Source organism: Hyperolius riggenbachi, chromosome 12 (genome assembly GCF_040937935.1).
Source record: "Hyperolius riggenbachi isolate aHypRig1 chromosome 12, aHypRig1.pri, whole genome shotgun sequence".
Lineage (NCBI taxonomy): Eukaryota > Metazoa > Chordata > Amphibia > Anura > Hyperoliidae > Hyperolius > Hyperolius riggenbachi.
This window is the reverse complement of record NC_090657.1, coordinates 137,140,726-137,160,189: the sequence shown is the minus strand read 5'-3', so window position 1 is coordinate 137,160,189 and position 19,464 is coordinate 137,140,726. Positions and strand designations below refer to the sequence as shown.

The window sequence follows — 19,464 nt, the reverse complement described above, 5'->3', positions numbered from 1 at the left end:
TGAGTGCTGTACAGATCTGTCGCGAGTCTATAGCCTCACAATGTGTCCTGTTGCTATGGAGGAGAGATGACAGTGCAGTGCACAACAGAGCAGCTTCCAGCAGGAGGGGTAAGGTGGAGAATAATACCTTCAGCTGAAACGATTCGGCACTTCAGATCTGTCGACAATACACCAGGGAAGCTGTACACATGCTAGATTCTCAGCAGAAATGTTCCCGAATTGACCTTAGCTGACAACTCCATAAATACCTGGATAAAAACAATTGTGTATAAATTCCTCATTATGTAATCACTTTTGTCTGTTCAATTTAATCAGAGATGACTGGGCAGTTAAGGATGGTTGTTTCCTTAAAATGTAAGGATACACTACTAAAGGAGATCCTTTAAGAAAATATAATACGGTATATATACTGTATATTGTAATATAAACTTTGAGAAATTATCCCCTAAATTTGCTTTAGTTATAGCTTGGAGAGTTTGTTGAATGTTTCATTTTTGATGTTTACTAAAATTTGCCTTAATTTATTAAAATTAAAATCAATGAGGGTAAACTGGACACACCGGTGGGCCAACACTTCTGTGAACCAGGACACAGCATGCAAGATCTAAAAGTACTTGTTCTTAAAGGTAACTTCAAAAATGATCAATCATGAAAAATTTCTGAGTACAAATTTATGAAAATGTTCAAGACATTAACAGAAGGTTTAAATTGTGGAACAGGATTCATGACTCCTTATGTAACATGATTGATTTGGCTTCATGATCTTCAGAAACCTGCTGGATTTCATGTATGGTTGCACAAATTCACTGGCTCCAGCCTGCTGATCACCTGACACCTAACGGATAAACAGTAACCAGCACAACTATCATCTTCGTGTTTACTATTTACCTGCATCAGTGTTTTACTTCAGCTAACATCTGGAAATATGCCTGAAGAAGGGGACTAGATCCCAGAAAGCTTGCATCATTTAACTCTATTAGTTAGCCATTAAAAGGTATTATTTTTTACAAAACTTTGTTTTTTTTCTACCTTAATTTATTATTAATATTACCATATTTTATTTGTGTACCCATTGCACAACAAGGTTTGCAGGAACATGTAACTCATATCTAAGGAGGTTAAGTTCATCAAATATGATAAATTCATTTGATAAAATATTGTGCAACGAAAATTTGAGCATACATTACTGGAATACCAACACACGAGTCTTGGCGTGTCTGTTTTGATGAAAGTTTTTTTTTACTTAATCTGAATACAGGGCATATTAAAAGGTGTAACTATAGCTCCCACAGTTGCTAGGGGGCTTAAGTGCTAAGGGGGCTTGCCTCTCTCTCTCTCCCTGAACAGGGCCAGCGTTACCATAGAGGCAAAGGGGGCAATTTTCCCAGGGCCCCTGAGTACTACAGGGCTTCTCCCTGACATGGGCCCCTGCACTGATTTGTCAGAATAGCAAATCACCTATCCCTGTCTTTATCCCTGTTGGCTGCTGCTTCTTCATGACCAATCATTACGTGTTAACAAGCACAGAGTCGCAGAGAAGAGGTAGCCAGCAGCGATTAAGTCAGGGAGCATGGATCGAACAGCGTGCGGGGATTGGTGAATTACTATTCTGACAAAAGCAGTTCAGGGACCCTGGGGGACACAAAGTTCAAGGAGGACATGGGGGGGGGGGGGGGGGGCATGGAAGCTGGCTTAGGTGCCCTGGGGGTGAATATGCTGAGGGAGGGTGCAGGGGGGCCACAGGTTATTTTTGGCGTAGGGCCCCATTGTAGCTTCATCCGGCCCTGTCCCTGGATGAATAGCAGAGTCGCCACAGCAGAGCTCATATACTTACTCTGATGATGCCGGGTCCTCTCATCCTCTTCACTCAGCCAGTTAGTCACGTGACATACATCAGGAGCCTGCAGAGGGAAGCTGCTGGACGTTGACCAGCTGGAGTGAAGAGAACTAGAGGATCTAGTGCCGGCATAAGTACAGTATATCTGCTCTGATGCAGCTGCTCTGCTATTCATGTAGGGGAAGAGATGGGCTCCCTTAGTCCCTTTAATCTGGACAAACTTCTTACTAGGGTGTGGAGTTGGAGTTTAGTTGAGGGGGGCCCTGCGGTAATGTTACAGGATTGTAGTTATTCCCCAGGGCATGTTTATAAACTCTATTGTTATTTTGCCATTTTACAGTAACATTGAAGCCTCCATTTTACACAGAAATGTCAATAAAGTAAAACTCTACTCACAATTTGGACTGCTGTTTTTGATTTATAAAGCAACAATGTAACAGACAGCACCATACAATAAATTATAAGCAATAATACCACCAAAGGGGATTTGATTGATCCATTTTAAAGCTGCATGCAAAGTTTGCATAATCTTGCATCAATCTCGCATCTCATTGAAAATCCTTATTAAGACTAAATAAACTAACTTAGCAAAATCACTCTCTGGTTCTTATTGTTGCCTGGATCCTAGTTGGATACATTACCCTGCCATTACATATTCTGCCTTTTGGACCACTGTTACAGAAAACTATAAATGGGTGAAACTTTCCAACAGTAGGGTTATGCTCGGAACACACCATAAGATTTTTTTAGCAGATAGATGGCTCGATAGATAATCTCTGACAGGTCTGATCTGTTAGTTGTTTTGATCAATGTTCTCATAGAAGTAAATGGAAATCGATCAGAAAAGTGATCAACTAATCGATCAGGGACTTAATCGGACAGTAAATCTGCCAAAAAAACTCATAGTGTATTCCCAACATAAGAAATGATGGCATGGCACCTCGAAAAAACACAACAGGAGTCTAAATGGTGCAGTATGTAATTGGGTGTTGGCGCCAGGAGAAACTGAGAGAATGGCACTTACAAAATTAGGCTGCCAGAAGTTCAATTAACTAATTAGGCAGGTGGAAATTATAAACCTGTCTCCACTCAGGTGTTCATGGACAGGGCAGGGGTCAGGTACAGGTCATTAAACTATTTTTCTTAAGCTGGCCATACACTTATAGATTTCCACCCAATGTTCTTAAACCATTGATTCCTTTCCAAAAAGAATTGATTCACAAGGAATCAATCCCTTCCATACACGGCACATCAATTCCCAATAGGTTCCAGCAGGGAACTGCAGAGTTGTACTGTTCGATGCAGTGCAAAGCTATAGGCCATCAATCTGCCAATGCTTTTGTCCCACCCCCGATTGTGTTAAATTTTCAATCCTGTCCGATCGATTCTTTCAATCAATATTTGTTTAAAATGGATCAAAGATCGATCTGACATTTTGGGAATCAATTCCCAGAAGATTAATTGAATCTAGGAATCAAATAAGAAAATCAATGAGTGTATGGCCACCTTTAGATTACCTAGTGTCGTCTTTGGCGGTAAGCCACTTTTCTCTTTTGCCACTTTTCTCTTTTTTTCATTTTATATTGTCTTAACTCCATTTTATCCATCTTGGGCGACTGTTTCCCCATATCGCTTTCCAACAGTAACACAAAATAGAAATAAAACCTAATAAAGGTTATTATAAGGACTTTGTCACCACTAATTAAAAACCATTAAAGCACTGTCAGTAAACATGACAGATTCACTGACTTCACTGACTTCACCTCATGTCGTTAGTAACAGGTAATAATGGGAATCTGTCTAATGAGGTTGCAGACAGCTAAACAAACCTGACACACATTCTCATCCATTCCCAAAGTTGAAAAAATGGTCAGAGTGCTTTAATTCAAACGTCACATCTCTGTGACTTTGAATCATTAAAAGTGCTTTATTATAATGCCATACTATTTCTCCTGCACCTTTAAAGAGTTAAATGGAGCAGTAATAGCAATGCTAGTAAATTCCCATGGTTAGCTCCAGCATCGATTTACAGCCTTCAGCACTATAGATGTAGCAAGGGACTAGCATGAGACCTGATGGTTGGTGTAAGTTCGCACATGAACTCACACCAACCAACCACTCACAAAAACACATCTTAAGAGGTTTGAATCACAATGACGACTGTTCTCTAATGTCAGCAGCTAAATTCTCATGCCGGTACTACAAGGCTGAATCTGTGCTTGGCTTCCCTGGAGACATCCTGGGTAGAGCGCTGTTGTGTAAATAGTGTTAATCATATAAAGCCAAGAATAAGGCAGGAAGTGGTGAGTTTCACAGCACTAATACTCGTCAGGGCTGAATGATGAAAGAGGGCCTGAATGATGTCAGCAAAGTTTCTAATATTATCCCAAGTACAAATAAGGTTTTATTTAATAACAAAGAAAAAAAAGAGCAAGGATGTGTTCTACAGCATCAACAGCCAATCAACTGACAGCTTGCATTACTATTACAATACTTAGGAGAAAACGGCAAAATATATCTTTCAGCCATTGAGTTCATTCACTCGTGATTTCCTAGGAGCACACAGCAACTTAAAGTAGCTGGTCAATAGCCCTATTCATTTCCTGCATCACAGACTTCCAGAGCTGCAGGTTTCATCTTCTCATAAAATGATGTCTGGGCCCTGCAATCTCAAAAGTGATGATAAACAAAAATATCCTCATATGATAATTGATTGTGTGCTAAAAAAATCCAAATCAGTTTTCTGCATCCATGGGTTAGCAAAGTGAGATGGAATGCTAATGACAATACGCATTACTCGTCTGTTCCGCTTTTGGATCCAGGGTATTGTGTGTATTCGGCCTGATGCCAAAATGTCCAAACCAAGACCAGGATACATGCTATTATTACCTCCTGGTTTTTGTCAGCAAACATACCTTACCCAAGGCTTTTGGGTCTTTTTACATTGTTTCCATAGCATTCCGCCACAATGGACAATATCATCACATCACAACCCAATGCAATGATATTTCTATGGCTCTCACATAGAATGTTGTGCAGTGGGTTCCAACAGAGTAACCTACAGCATGCTGTGCGTTTACTTGGCAACGTGTGCATTTAGTGACTGTGAAGCACTTTCATTGTACTGTATTCACTATGTACCTGTTGTGCAGCGCTGCGTAATATGTTGGCGTTTTATAAATAGAAGTAATAATAATATGCTTCACTGTCTGGTCGCACCGCACATCTAACGTGCAATGCGACCTTTTTTGCACCGTTGTGATCTTACCCCAACACAACATGCACAGTGTGAAAGTACCCTAAGGCTGCTTTCAGAGTGGGACGTTACAGGCGCACGTTAGAGCAGCCTGTAACGCAGCCCACCTCACAGTAATGAAAAATCAATGGGCTGTTCACAGTGCCCCCGTTGCGTTACATTGTAACGCTGCACGTTCTGGGAAAGTGCAGCATGCTGTGCGTTATACTGGGCTTTAGCTGCGTTAGACTGCTTGCACATGCTCAGTGACTAGCCACATGGCTAATTAATATTCACTGCACTGTGGTGACGTAACCTGGACTCATAGTGTTGTCCGGATCATGAATGAATCGTTCATTTGATCTGGATCTTTTTTTGTGAGTCGAATCATCCGGATCATCACAATGGACGATTCGGTTCACAGTGGATGTCTGTCTAGAAGAAACAGGAACATACAGAATGTACAGTGCAGGGAAAGTCCTGTCCTGCTAGTCATTTCACCCCCAGTCTGCTTCCGTAGTAAAATGATTCAAATGATTCGGTTGAAAGATCCGGATCTTTTCAATGATCCGATTCAAATCATCCGAATCCTTGAAAAGATCCGGACTTCCCATCACTATCCTGGAGCGGCTGTTCTATCAGTATAGATAGAATGAAAGCAAGAGCCGCATAACTCGGCTAAATCTGACGTCCAACTTCAACACCACCATGCATTGCGTTAGGGGCAAGTTATGCTACCTAACGTCCCCTAAAGCGCAACGTCTTGGTGTGAAAGAGGCCTTAGTCTACACTACCCCCAAATCTTAACACTAGATTCTTAATTGGTGCCTTACACTAAAATATTCTACAAGAGGCCAGACACTTATCTGACTTTCACTGGAGATCTAATAGTAACCCAAAGCACTTCTGATACTTAGCACCAGAGGTGTAACTAAGGGGAACATACCCTGCAAACCACAGGGAACTGGGGCTATTGGAAGGCCTCATTTATTACCCAGCCTTTTTGAAATACAGGAGCCACCCTTCCACATGTTATGGTTGGGGAGAGTCATGGTGGCCAAGCTTGTTATAGGATTCCTGCCAGATGGCCCTGCTTATCATTTGGGTAACCATAAGGATGGGGTGTGAATGTTTGGAGACCTCCATCAAAGTTTTGCTAGTGGGTGATTTGTAGTTTAAACTCTGCTTACCAATTACCTAACCCCAGGAGTGATGCTACCAAAGGGGCGTTCTGGGCAATTGACTCAAGGCCCCAAGCCTGCTGCTGGTTCATTCCCCCAGGTCTCCCCCAACTTAACTGTTTCTCCCCGGGACCCCTGCAGAATGTTCGGAAGAGTAGCGTCTCACCTGTCCTGGCGGGTGCACAGCTCCTCTGTCAGCCTGTGGTGGCGTGCACTCCTGTCTTCATCCTTGCAGGGTGATCTCTCTTCTGTTACCCAGCGGATGTTATTACATAATAACATTCTGCGGATCACAGGGAAGATGCAGTCAGTGGTCTATGAACATGATTAGCCATACATGATTAGTGGTCTTATTTGAACATGATTAGCCATACGTAGAGTATAAAAAAAGGGAAAAATAACAAAACACATTATTGGCACATGTGTTTCACATGCCGTCATTGTTACTCACAAACTTAGGCTAAGTGGCTGGAGCAAATATATGTCCACAGGCAAATCTGTGCAGCAAAAGAGGTTTTCAGATGTGTGGTCATGCTTAAATGTTCATGTGCATGTGTGCCATTGAGGAGGACATTGAGTCGAGAGATGTGACATCTTGTGTGACACCATTCATGCGCTCCGTGGGTCATTTTTGATTATCCATTTGCAAAACTGAAAACTTCCTCTGGATTGCTGTTGTTATGTTGTCTTCCCTCACCAGATTGTTGTTTTTACATAAACCAAGCAAATGAGGAATGTTTACAAACACAAAACATTTTGTAGTCTGTTATGGGACTGATGATTATAAACCCCCCCCCCCCCTTTTTTTTATGATACAAAAATGACGCATTGCTGATATAAGTAGAACTTGTATTGCAGGAATCCCAATGGCTCATTAAACACAGATATTCAGGAAAGAGTCAACTTCACTTTGTACCATAGAGTTACTTGCTAAAGCTGAAATGCACTGGAGAACATAATTGACCCAGCAAACCTGGACTAGCTTTTTAAAGAGCGTATGCTATTGGCTGGGAAAAATCTCCATAACAGCCAATAACTTACAGACTGCCAAACACTGTTTTGCATACTCTGAAAACCCGAACTTCTGCATCACCACCCTTTTCCATATGGCAGTGTAGATATGTTAGGGCCTGAAAGTCCAATTGTGGAACCCTCCCATAAGGCACTGCAGTAGGTTAAAGGGTACCTATATTGCATTCAGGGCAGTGAGGTTACATAGAGCAGGCTTACAGTGATCTTACTGCCTGCTATTCTCCCATGTACAGGAGTTGTTTAAAGCCTTTCTGACTCCCAGCATGCCCACTGCTGTGTGCTGGTGCATTTGCACAATATTACCACCGAATGAAGCATGCAGATAGACTGAAAGACTGTGGGTTCTTCTGCCCCACTACATTAAATTAGAGGGTGGGCACAATTGCATCACATGCTGCAAGAGGTGGAAGAGGATGTATGCTATCATGTGGTGGGAGGAGGTGTGGCTAGTGCAGAACAAGTAAGTCACTTCCAACACTCAACGGGGACAGGAAGAAGCCACTGACAAATAATCTCTTTTTATAAAGTAAGTATTCAATTTATTACTAGGATTCATATTTTTTTTAATATAAATTCCCCACATACATGCCAAAACTGGCAAATATGTATGGTGAGTACTAACACCTGCATCGTCAATTGAGACACCATGCCAACCCTTTAATGGAGCTACTCATGAGCAACAGTAGCAGCAGTGGCGTAGCTAAGAAGCTGTGGGCCCCGATGCAAGTTTTACAGTGGGCCCCCCCCCCCCCCCCAAGCACTCTATACATAACAATTTATACGGCGCACCAAAACCTGCCAATGGCAACTACAGTGTCAAAGGTGCAAGAGGGGGATGGGGAGCAGTTTGTTAAGGATTACCACTATTCAAAGTATCTATAGAAGTGACTATTATGAGCACAGGACCAATAGAGAGCTAATACTGTAGTTGAGGGAGGGCCCTTCGGGGCCCCTATGGCTCAAGGGCCCCGATGCGGTCGCAACCTCTGCAACCCCTATTGCTACGCCCCTGAGTAGCAGTACTCATGGAGAGGCATGTGATCAATTTGATCAGGTGACAGATTTTCAAGACTGATTTTCTGGTCATGATTAAGTTTCTTGTTAAAGCTAAAGCAGGAAATGAAGTTAGAGCCTTACAAAGTTCTGCTACATGTCGCCAACTTTAGCCTCCAGGGCACTAGGGGCCAATAAGGAACAGCCTTTAAAAAAAATTGCAAATATTGGTGGCTTATTTCTTTAAAAAGTAATGCGTGAAAGGATGTTTTAGAGATGTGAAATATATGGAATATATCCTTTGTTTTTATTTCTGAAGAGTGATTTTATAATAAAAATAACAAATACACTGTAAATTCCATTAGGCTTTAGTACTGTAGTCAAGCTTAAACTACAGGACAGCTGAGCAAGCAATCAAGATGCAATAGTTGAGAGGGGACGACTTTACAATCTCACGCTTGGGCATTGTAGGACTTTGTCTCGGTCCTGGCATCAATAATTACTGTTATGTGTAACTTGCATAGTGGTAATCATTAACAAAATGGATGCCTACTGACCCACTAAACTCCTCCTCCGATGAGCAATCACTTTGCCTCACATCGGCCCATATGCAATTCACTTTTTCACCCGAGTTTTCTCCCAGGTGACATTTTCACAACTTGTAAATAAAATGCCCTTTAAACCTTCTGGCGGTATAAAAAAATCCGCCAGGAGGGAGCGCAGCAGTTTTTTTTAAATATTTATTTTTCTATATCATGTAGCGAGCCCAGGGCTCGCTACATGATAGCCGCTGATAGCCGCTGCTCAGTGGCATCCCCCCCGCCCTCTTCGATCGCCTTCGGCGATCTCCGATCAGGAAATCCCGTTCAAAGAACAGGATTTCCTGGAGGGCTTCCCCCGTCGCCATTGTGACGGGCGGGATGACGTCACTGACGTCGGGACGTCATTGGGAGTCCCGGGCCACCCCTCGGCGCTGCCTGGCACTGATTGGCCAGGCAGCGCACGGGGTCTGGGTGGGGGGGGGGCGCGCGCAGCACCGGATAGCGGCGATTGGGCGCGCGGCAGCGGCGATCGGGGTGCTGGTGCAGCTAGCAAAGTGCTAGCTGCGTCCAGCAAAAAAAAAATTAAACAAATCAGCCCAGCAGGGCCTGAGCGGCACCCTCCGGCGGCTTACCCCGAACTACGTTCGAGTTTACCGCCAAGGAGGTTAAACCACCAGCAAGCAAATACTCAAAATGATTTTAGTAGTACTTTTTCACCTAATTTTTGGTACTTTTTCCATTGCTGCATGCTAAAAAGTTATTTAAAATCAAAGATGAAAAATTAATTCCTAAGAGAAAACTCAGGTGAAAAAGTGAATTGCACATGGCCCATGGTCATGTAAACAGTAATGGTAGGCAGAGCATCATGCTTGTACTCATGGTAAGAGACATACTGTATAAGCGTGAAGCAGGTTTTGGCAGCGGAAATTGGTGCTCATAGTGTTGTAGAGTGGGGGTGGGGGCTGAGTAGGATAGGGTTTAGGCATCGGTAGGAGAAAGGTTAGTGTGAGAAGAGGGTTACTAATATTTTACCATGGGAATTTGCCACTGCGAATAGTAGAATATTGGTGTAACGATTGGTGTAGCAACACAGACGTCTGATTATGTGTGATCTGCAGAATCACCGATAATACAGACGCTATACCTGATTATGTGGTGATCTGCATAATCACCAATAATGCAAGTATAGCTAGCAGAATAGCAAGGTGAATAGTGCTTGGTGCAACAGTTACTGAATAGTTTAACTAGACCTCACCAGAGGAGCTGGTGGGCACTATTGGTACAGTAACTGAAAAGATTTGCTAAACCTCACCAGAGAAGCTGGTGGGTACTATATTACACATTAATAGATTAATGGACTAGATCTCACCAGAGGAGCTGATGAGTACTAGCAAAGAGCACTTCACCAGTGACAGGGTTCACTGGTGAGTAGAATGGACAGACAGGCTAGGATCAGTAACAGGCGGGCAGGTACAGTACAAAATCGACAGGCAAGAGATTAGTGAGATATCAGGCAGAGTTCAGCAACAGAGTCAGATGGGCAGAAGTACAGAATCGATAAGCAAGAGCAGGGTCAGAGGATAGGCAGAGTCATACACAGAATATCAAATATACAATAATACAATAATCCTAGTCTTGTGTGAAATCCCTGGTTTCCTCCCAGATCAAAGCACACCGGATACTATCTAAGGTCTGAGCGCTAGCACATAAGTATTCGCAACAGCAGACAGGTTGCGAGTGAAGACTGAAGGCTTTTGAAGCAGAGGAGACCCCACGGCCATGCCCACCATCAATCAGCCAATCCTGAGCGCCATGAGTCTCCTCTGACGTCAGCCGACCAGCCGGTACAGCAATCCTATGAGCAATGGACAACCTCGTCCTGGGCGTACTAGACGCCTGCGGAACGGGCGAAGTCCCAGAGCAGGGAAGTGAGGCGGCTGCGGAGACACCCTGCGCGCCCGCAGCCGCTGCTTCCGTGGATGTTACAGTTGGTAATTCTAATGATATTCCACTGGCGAATAGTAGAAAATCTGTAGAAAATAGGGATGATATGAGCACTGATAGAGAAAAAATCTTATCAGCCAAGGATTTCCAATCCACAATAGACAGTAATCAGGCAATATATATTCCTTGGCGCTGTCTGTCTAAATCCTAGCCTCAGTGCAGTCTGCAGACACCCAGAGCTCAAAAATGGGAACAGGTGACCAGCACCATGAATATGTAAACTGGAGTGAGGCTCGATTCATAACACAGGGGGGTAACATTTTATTAAAACAGCTTTTAAATAACAAAATTAAAACTCAAACTAACATCACGGGTCCAAGTACACTGGACCCTTTTGCACAAATTCGCATCACTGCCTCACCCAATCACTCCTTCCTTTCCTTCCCACTACACTCTAGATTGTAAGGGCAGGGACCTCTTTCTTGTGTTTCGCATACTGTTGTAATTTAACATATGCACATGTACCAACTTTAGAGATATATCAAACTGCAGATGTATGTATTTGTATTTCTACTATTGAGTGTCATGACTGTACAGTGTCTTGAATTTCTTATGTATATTTGTTTCCCATTAGTTGTTTTGTACTATGTAAAGCGCAACGTAAGATGTTGGCGCTATATAAATAAATAATAATAATAATAACAACAACAACAGTATTGCACGCTCTCCCAGTAAAGTGCAAGTCAAACAATATCAAATCAAATCAAAGATAGCTTTATTGGCATGACCAAGATTCATACAGGTATTGCCAAAGCAAGGGGAAAAAGGTGGACATGAAAGGGGGTGGGGTAAGGGGACAATGGCTAAGCAGTCTGTGGACATTTTTAGGTTTACAGTTCCGATATGCTCCTCTCAGTCTGTGGCATGCTGTGACATAGTGTGGATTCCTCTTCTTCCAGTAGGATATATGTTTTTCTCTCATCTTCTAATGTAAGAAAGTCTGGCAATAGTTCCAACAGTTTCTTAAAGTAAGTGTCCCTGGTTGTAGTATATTTGGGGCAGAGCAGCAGGAAGTGCCTTTCATCCTCAAGGGTTTTCTGCTCACAGTGTTGGCATAACCTTTCCTCCCTGGGTTTGTATGTCTGTCTGTGTCTCCCAGACTCTATTTCGAGGCTGTGAGCACTCAATCTGTAGACGCTCAGGATTTTCCTCTCTTGGGAGTTTTGGAGCTTTTCCAGGTATGGGGCCATTTTATATTCTCTTAGATATCACTGATAACAGTTGCCAGTGGGTATAGAGATTGCTCATTCTCCTTCCCCACCTGGGTTTTGGCCTTCTACAGTCATCAGGGGAAAATCTGTAATTTTACCAATATTCTCCCAGTGGCTTTCTGCAGAGCCCAAATGATTGTGGTGCTCTTTTTAAATGTAAGCAGGGCTTTGTACAGCAGGTGAAAATTTAGTTATGAGGCACACATACTAGTAGTCAATACCAGTATTGTACAGCAAACTAAGGAGTTAATAATATACTATGGTGGAGTGGCAATACTAAGGGGGAAATGTAGAGAGGCATGGCTAGTAAGGATCGCACCACTTGGTAAAGGCGGGTGAAAGGGGGGGTGGTACTGAAACATTTATACTTTGACCAGAGGTCAGCTAGGTTTCTAAATTTGCCACTGTCACCTTGCATTTAAGTATTGTATATTTGGAAAATCATAATAAAGAAATTCTAAAAAACACATTACAATTTTAGACCTATAATGTAAGCGGGTAGAACTCTCTGGCTTCCACTAGCAGGAAGATTATTAATCATACATTTTTTTACCATCAAATAATACTAATAATAACATATTTTTATTGTATGTAATCAAAAAAGTTCTACTGTGACACTGTACAGCTGGGAAATGTACAGAGCAGAGAAAACCCTCTAGTGGAGAAGTGTTAAACAAGCTATTGCAAAATACTTGTCATAAACATTGCCTCCAGCTATATTCTTTCAGGAATGTTAACCTGCCATCCCCGATAGGATGTAAACAGCTTGTTTCTCTGTGGATCATATATAAACTGCACATTGGCTGATTAAGCAACACTTTAATGTGTATGTAGTCTACATGTATGTAGTGCTATACTGCAGGATGTTGACACAATAATGATTAAACGTCTGAAGTTTTTATTATTATTATGTGTGACACATGCATGCTGCTCCGCCTCCCCCGTACTTTTGCATGACACACTGTCCCCCCCTCCCTCCTCTCACCATGTGTTACAATCCTGTGGTCTGAGGTTAGGTGATTCAGCCACTAAGGTATATATATAGTGGAGATAGGCAGGGGACAGGCAGACAAGCGATCAGGAGGGAAAAGAGCTGGAAGCTACAATGGGAAGACTAGCAATCTTAGTCCTGCTGAGTACTTTGAGTGTTGGGAGTTACTCTGCCCCAACCTCTCAGAATACACCAAAGACCATCATATTCCCAGGAGAAATCCGCAGCGGCTTAAGTGATCTGGAGGCAGCTGAGGTGAGACTTTAACAATTCTCTATATCTCTCTAATGTTATCTTTCTAGTTGAAAATAAATCAGACTTCTAAACTGACATCAAATATTTGCATATTTAACTAAAGGAAATATAACAGGTTGGATTGTTAAAGGCCAACTCTTGCCAAAATCTTTTATGTTCATTTTAGATGGAATGAGCAAGAGTCAGAACTTCTCTCTGGTTGCTAATGCTGTCTGTGTCCCCCACTGGGGAGAATTCTTATTTCATGCTCTAGTGTCTACCTCAGTTTTAATCTGAACACTAGTGGTCACTGGGACAGGAAATAATAAAGTGATAAAAAGCCTAAAAGAGTTTCTAACGCTTCCTTATTTAGCACGTAAAAAAGTTTGTTTTATCTTTTTTTTTTTTTACTGCTGTCTGTTCTTGTAGTGATTTATTTCAATTTAAGAAGACACAGCTATAAAAATGCCAGTAAGGTTCTGTAGGTTTTCAGTACTATGCAAACTAAAGCCTGGTACACACCTTCAACTTTGATTGGCCAATCACTGACCAATTTTACCACCTCCATATAGTATGAGAGTCCCCAGATATTGAATACCATGAGCAGATTGTGTAGTTAAACCCCCATACTACATGGAAGTGGTAAATGGTTCAGTGATTGGCCAATCATAATAAAACGTGTGTAGACTAACGCCTGGTACACACTTCCAATTATGATTGGCAAATAACTGACCGATTTTATCAATTCCATGTAGTATGAGGGTCAACAGATAGGCCTGGTGCACACCAAAAACCTCTAGCAGATCCGCAAAATGCTAGCAGATTTTGAAACGCTTTTTCTTCTTTTTCTGCAGCGTTTCAGCTAGCGTTTTGCGGTTTTGTGTAGCAGATTTCATGTATTGTTACAGTAAAGCTGTTACTGAACAGCTACTGTAACAAAAAACGCCTGGCAAACCGCTCTGAAGTGCCGTTTTTCAGAGCGGTTTGCGGTTTTCCTATACTTTACACTGGAGGCAGAAACGCCTCCGCAATCCAAAATCTGCAGCAGCCCGGGAGTATGCGTTTCTGCAAAACGCCTTCCGCTCTGGTGTGCACCAGCCCATTGAAATACATTACCCAAGTGGATCCGCTCCCGCAAGCGGATCGCAAACCGCAGCCGAAACGCTCTGGTGTGCACTAGGCCGTATTGAATACTATTATCAGATTGTGTAGGTAAACCCTCATACTACTTGAGGGTGGTAAATTTGGTCAGTGATTGGTCAGTGATTGGCCAGTTATAATTGAAAGTGGATTTAAGTTGCATACACACATCTAATTTGATTGGTCAATGATTGGCCAGTTTTACCACTTCTATGTAGTATGAGAGCTTACCTACACAATCTGTTAATAGCATTCAAAATCTGTTGGACCTCATACTACATATAGGTGGTAAAATTGGGCAGTAATTGTCCAATCAAAATTGGATTTGTGTATGCACCCTAAAGCCTGGTACACCTTTTCAATTATGATTGGCCAATCACTGACCAATTTTACCACCTCCATGTAGTATGAGAGTTTACCTGCACAATCTGCTCATAATGTTCAATATCTGTTGACCCTCATACTACATGGAGGTGGTAAAATTGGTATGTGATTGGCCAGTCATGATTGAAAGTGTGTACCAGGCTTAAGCATTGTCCTTTAGAGATAAGTTCTCATGGGATAATTTCTCCAGCAGAATAATGCATGGAGAAGCACATGCTTAGTTTGATCAGATGATCAACTTTGATTACTCTGACTGAGGTCACGTGATCTTGTCTTACTACATGAAAGTTGATTGCATGTTCCTGATCAGCTAGTTGGAGACTTACGGTACTTGTTGATCAAATCAATCATATCTTGGTTTCTCCATTTTTTACATTATGTTGCAAGCAGCAGCCTGAGGACTGTCCACATGGATGGGATTGGTCCAAATAAGTGGATCTAGTACATATGCATAAAGATGCTTATAGAATTTGACAAGATTATTCCCATCCCAGAATTCTCTGTGTTGGGAATATCAACTGCACTAATCACTCTTTACACGAAAGGGAAGCAAACAGCATGCACACTTATATTTGTAGAAAAGCTCAAAAAAACATTTTTTTTCTGTGAAAGAAGCTGTGATAAAAGTAATAATAGCTTTTGTGTGTAGACATGCTTTATCCTCCGAATGTGACCTTTCTAAACAAGGAATGAAAACTCAGCTCATATGCAATGTAAGCTTCCAGTACGTTTCTGTAAATAACCGTGCCATTAGTTAAAGTGACTTAGTGGACAAAGCAAAGATGGAAAGTAGTATAGTTTCTTGTCAGCACAATGGTGAAAATGGGCACTCAATAAAATAAAAGAATAAAAAGATATTAGCAACTACAGTACGTAAGGACAAGGTTGAGTACATGGCTGCATCTAACAACCCAAAAGTTCAAAAATTCTGCACAGTTCAAACATGGTGGTATTTAGTTTGTTCAAAGTTATGTCAATGTTTTGGAGCTGCTCATGTCCCCTTGTCAAGATATAATAATGGTCATTTGTCTTATTAGTTTGCCTTGTTAGTCCTGCCAAGGACAAAGGGCTCCTTGGCAGGTTTGAAAGTTACTTTAAAGTGTAACTGTTGCGCAAAAAATAAAAAAATCAATTCTTTATTTTTATCTGGTAAACAAGTAATAAGGATGCTAATCAGGCAATCCAAAAGTTAAAATCTCTTTTACTTTTCTTGTTTATAAATGATAATTCCCCAGTTTACCTGACTCTTATTTGATATGTTGCCGCACAAAGGAAGTTGCAGGGCATGCTGGGTTGTTTTTTGCTTCTGTACATTAGTTTAGTCTGAGGGAAAAAAAAATTGATTTGACAGTTACACTTTAAATCAAGGGTCTCAAACTCGCGGCCCGTGGGCCATTTGCGGCCCTCGATACAATATTTTGTGGCCCTCACCGGCAAAAGCTTCCTTATAGTTCGCTTCAGTGCTCCCAAGTAATCCGCCGCATCCCCGCCGCTAAACGAGGGCTGCAGAGCTCCCAAATCGTTCGGGGGGCAATCCGCTGGCATTTCCTGGAAGGGGCAGAGCTTTCAGCTTCAGCTCCGCCCCTCCTGATGTCAATCTCCGCACGGATCGCCTCCTCTCCCCGCCCCTCTCTGTGAAGGAAAAGTGAGATGGGCGGGCAGAGGCGGCGATGCGCCGCGATTGTGAAATTCCTTATGTGGCCCAGCCTCATCCAGACTTTGCCTCCTGCGGCCCCCAGGTAAATTGAGTTTGAGACCCCTGCTTTAAATGGATTAAAAATTACCACTTTTTCAATGTTGATCCCTTATTGTTGCCTTTTTAAAAATTTTAAACGGGATTAGGATGCCTTTTTGTCTACAGATCAACCAAACCTACACAGGACTGAGGAGGGACACCCTAGCACCCTGTACCCCCCCCCCCTCCCCCAAATCCTTTTAGGAATTGCTTAATAACATCTGATTAGATTATGAAAACAGTAAGACCACTTTACAGAAAATAATAATGCAGTTTGGTAAGTCTGATATGCGACTTATTTATTCATGTGAGGAGTGTTCCACATTCATTCCCGTGCCTTTATACACACAAACTGGCTAGTTTACAGTGCTGGGGTGCTCTTTCAGACTGTTGAACCAGCAAAATCAATCATAACCTTTGCTGACTGCCCTTAGGTACGCAATGCCTGTTATCAGGGCCGGTTCTAGACTTTTTGCTGCCTGAGGCAAAATTGTGAGGATGCGCCCCCCCCCCCCCACACCCGATTTGGAATGATCACACAGAAGCGCTGCTTCATTTAATGTTCTCAAATGACAATGCTACAGCTCAGCACAATAACACACTTGCTGGCTGTGAGTCTTGTTCTCTTCCTACTCTGACTACATGCTGTTAGTGTAAACACAGTACAAAAATGCTGCCCCTGTAATCTCTGCGCCTGATGGAAATGTTTCACCTTGCCTCGTGAGAGAACCGGCCCTGCCTGTTATATTTAGTCTGTAAAATGTTGTTGTTGTTTGTTTTTGTTTTTTTGTGGCCCGTTTATGCATGAGTGCATTCAGCTTTGAATTATCTGAAATAATTTCCTTTGTCTACAGAAATATTTAACGCAATATGGGTACATGCCACTGGAACAAGGAAAGGACAAACAAACCTCTATACAGAAGTCCCTACTGAGAATGCAACGGAAGCTGGGACTTAAAGAAACGGGTGATCTAGACCCAGAAACCATGAAAGCAATAAAGTCCCCCCGCTGTGGGGTACCAGATGTCGGCAAATTCCAGACTTTTGAAGGAGACTTAAAGTGGGATCATAATGATGTCACATACAAGTAAGTGTCCTATACCTCATGTATGGTGAAGCCTGCTGCAGGTCGGATCATTGCGTTGTGGCAACTGCAACGGATGTAACGGATCTGTTGAGGACTGACAAGTGCAGGGTATTCTATTAATAACATAGGATCCTTCGATTGTCAATCCGTTTGCATTGCAATGCGAACTGGGCCTCACCTGACTGTGCAATTCTGAAGGCAAAGGAGTTGCCTCAGAGTCATAGATAATTATTTATTTTATCTGAAGAAACAAGGTTTTACATCACACTGATATGGCTTTTGTGCACATTTCACACTCATAATGTAAATAATCCTTTGCAATGAAAATAATATGAGACGCCAGGGCGTTTCTATATACCATTACTAACACAAGACTGGGTGCCAGGGCGCTGAAGATCGCAAGTGACCCCTCGCACCCAGGCCACGGGTTCTTCTCCCCACTACCATTGGGCAGGAGACTTCGGGCCATCCCCACTAAGACCACCAGACACAAGAACTCCTCCTTCCCTGCAGCCGTCAGCCTCCTGAACTCCCGTAACATTCTCCCACCCTCTATCTGTGCCTTACCACCTGCACAGTAGTGGTCTGTAATAAATACGCTTTTCGAAGCAACCTGCCATCACCCCTAACTGATTGGACTATGTCCCTGCACCCTGGTTAGAATCCAGCAGTGTCCTGGAATAATGCTTACGTCTGCTGAATGTATATTTGTGTACATACATTTCCTCGTTCTTGAGTGCAATATTCCTGAGTACGATGTTTTTTACTGTCTGTCCTTTTGTATTGCACTGTATTTGTGATGCTCTCCTTTGCCTATGTACCTTTCAGAGCTATGTATTGTGCCAAACCCAATTCCGGGCATGACCCAGTCATGCTTGGCGAAATAAAACTATTCTGATTCTGATTCTGATTCTACTAGACACACAACTATTTAGTTGTTCGTATTTATCTCTCGAGTTTATTTTCAGATAGGTAGGTTCAATGATTACTGTAAATCATTTGAGTGTGCTTTGCTATTTTTTTGTTTTTCATAGTGATTTATACTGTTTTACCTTACCTTTTGTGTTGTCACCAAACACACTCCTTTCTGATCAGTGCACTGCTAAGATTGCCTCTTGTCACACACAGAATCCTGAACTACTCCCCTGATCTTGACCCAGTGGTGACAGATGATGCCTTTGCTCGAGCCTTCCAGGTTTGGAGTGATGTAACGCCACTCACCTTCACAAGGATCTATGATGGGGAACCTGACATTAACATCCTCTTTGGAGCTGATAGTGAGTAGCCTAAAGCTACCTTATAAAGTAGTAGTGGGAAGCACGGTGGCATAGTGGTTAGCGCTCTCACCTTGCAGCACTGGGTCTCCGGTTCGAATCCCAGCCAGGGCACTATCTTCACGGAGTTTGTATGTTCTCCCCATGTCTGTGAGGGTTTCCTCTGGGCGATCCGGTTTCCTCCCACATCCCAAAAACATACAGATAAGTTAATTGGCTTCCACATAAATTGGCCCTAGATTATGATACATGCACTACATGATACATACATAGACCTATGACTATGGTAGTGCCTAGATTGTGAGCCCCTCTGAGGGACAGTTAGTGACAACACAATATATACTCTGTACAGCGCTGCGTAATATGTCAGCGCTATAAAAATACTTAAAATAAATTAAAAAAAAAAAGGTTCCCTTAAAATTTGGACCATTTAGTGAACAAGTCCATAGCACTGCTTTTCCCCATCCCTTACCTATCTCTACTTTCCTCCTGAGGCTCACAAGTCATGCTGTCTAACACAATAATCACCCAACAACAAAGCAGTAAGGTTTGTGGCTAAGCACTACTGACTTGCCTTGCGCATC

The 19,464-nt window shown here is 42.4% G+C and overlaps 1 protein-coding gene and 1 long non-coding RNA gene across 2 annotated transcripts in view; one reads left to right on the top strand and one right to left on the bottom strand.

Annotated features, from left to right (window-relative positions):
- Positions 1-133: 133 nt before the first annotated feature.
- LOC137540779 (uncharacterized) lies at positions 134-18,835 on the bottom strand. The gene is made up of 3 exons (XR_011025049.1): positions 18,664-18,835; positions 6,420-6,536; positions 134-248 (listed from the first exon to the last, which is right to left on the bottom strand). It is a non-coding gene; the product is annotated as an uncharacterized lncRNA (long non-coding RNA).
- MMP9 (matrix metallopeptidase 9) overlaps positions 13,054-19,464 on the top strand; it is a 30,679-nt gene continuing 24,268 nt past the window's right edge. The window contains exons 1-3 of the mRNA XM_068261930.1: positions 13,054-13,281; positions 17,374-17,606; positions 18,735-18,883. Of these exons, the coding sequence (XP_068118031.1) occupies positions 13,141-13,281; positions 17,374-17,606; positions 18,735-18,883 (523 nt within the window). The 5' untranslated portion in view covers positions 13,054-13,140. The remainder of the gene's footprint in view (positions 13,282-17,373; positions 17,607-18,734; positions 18,884-19,464) is intronic.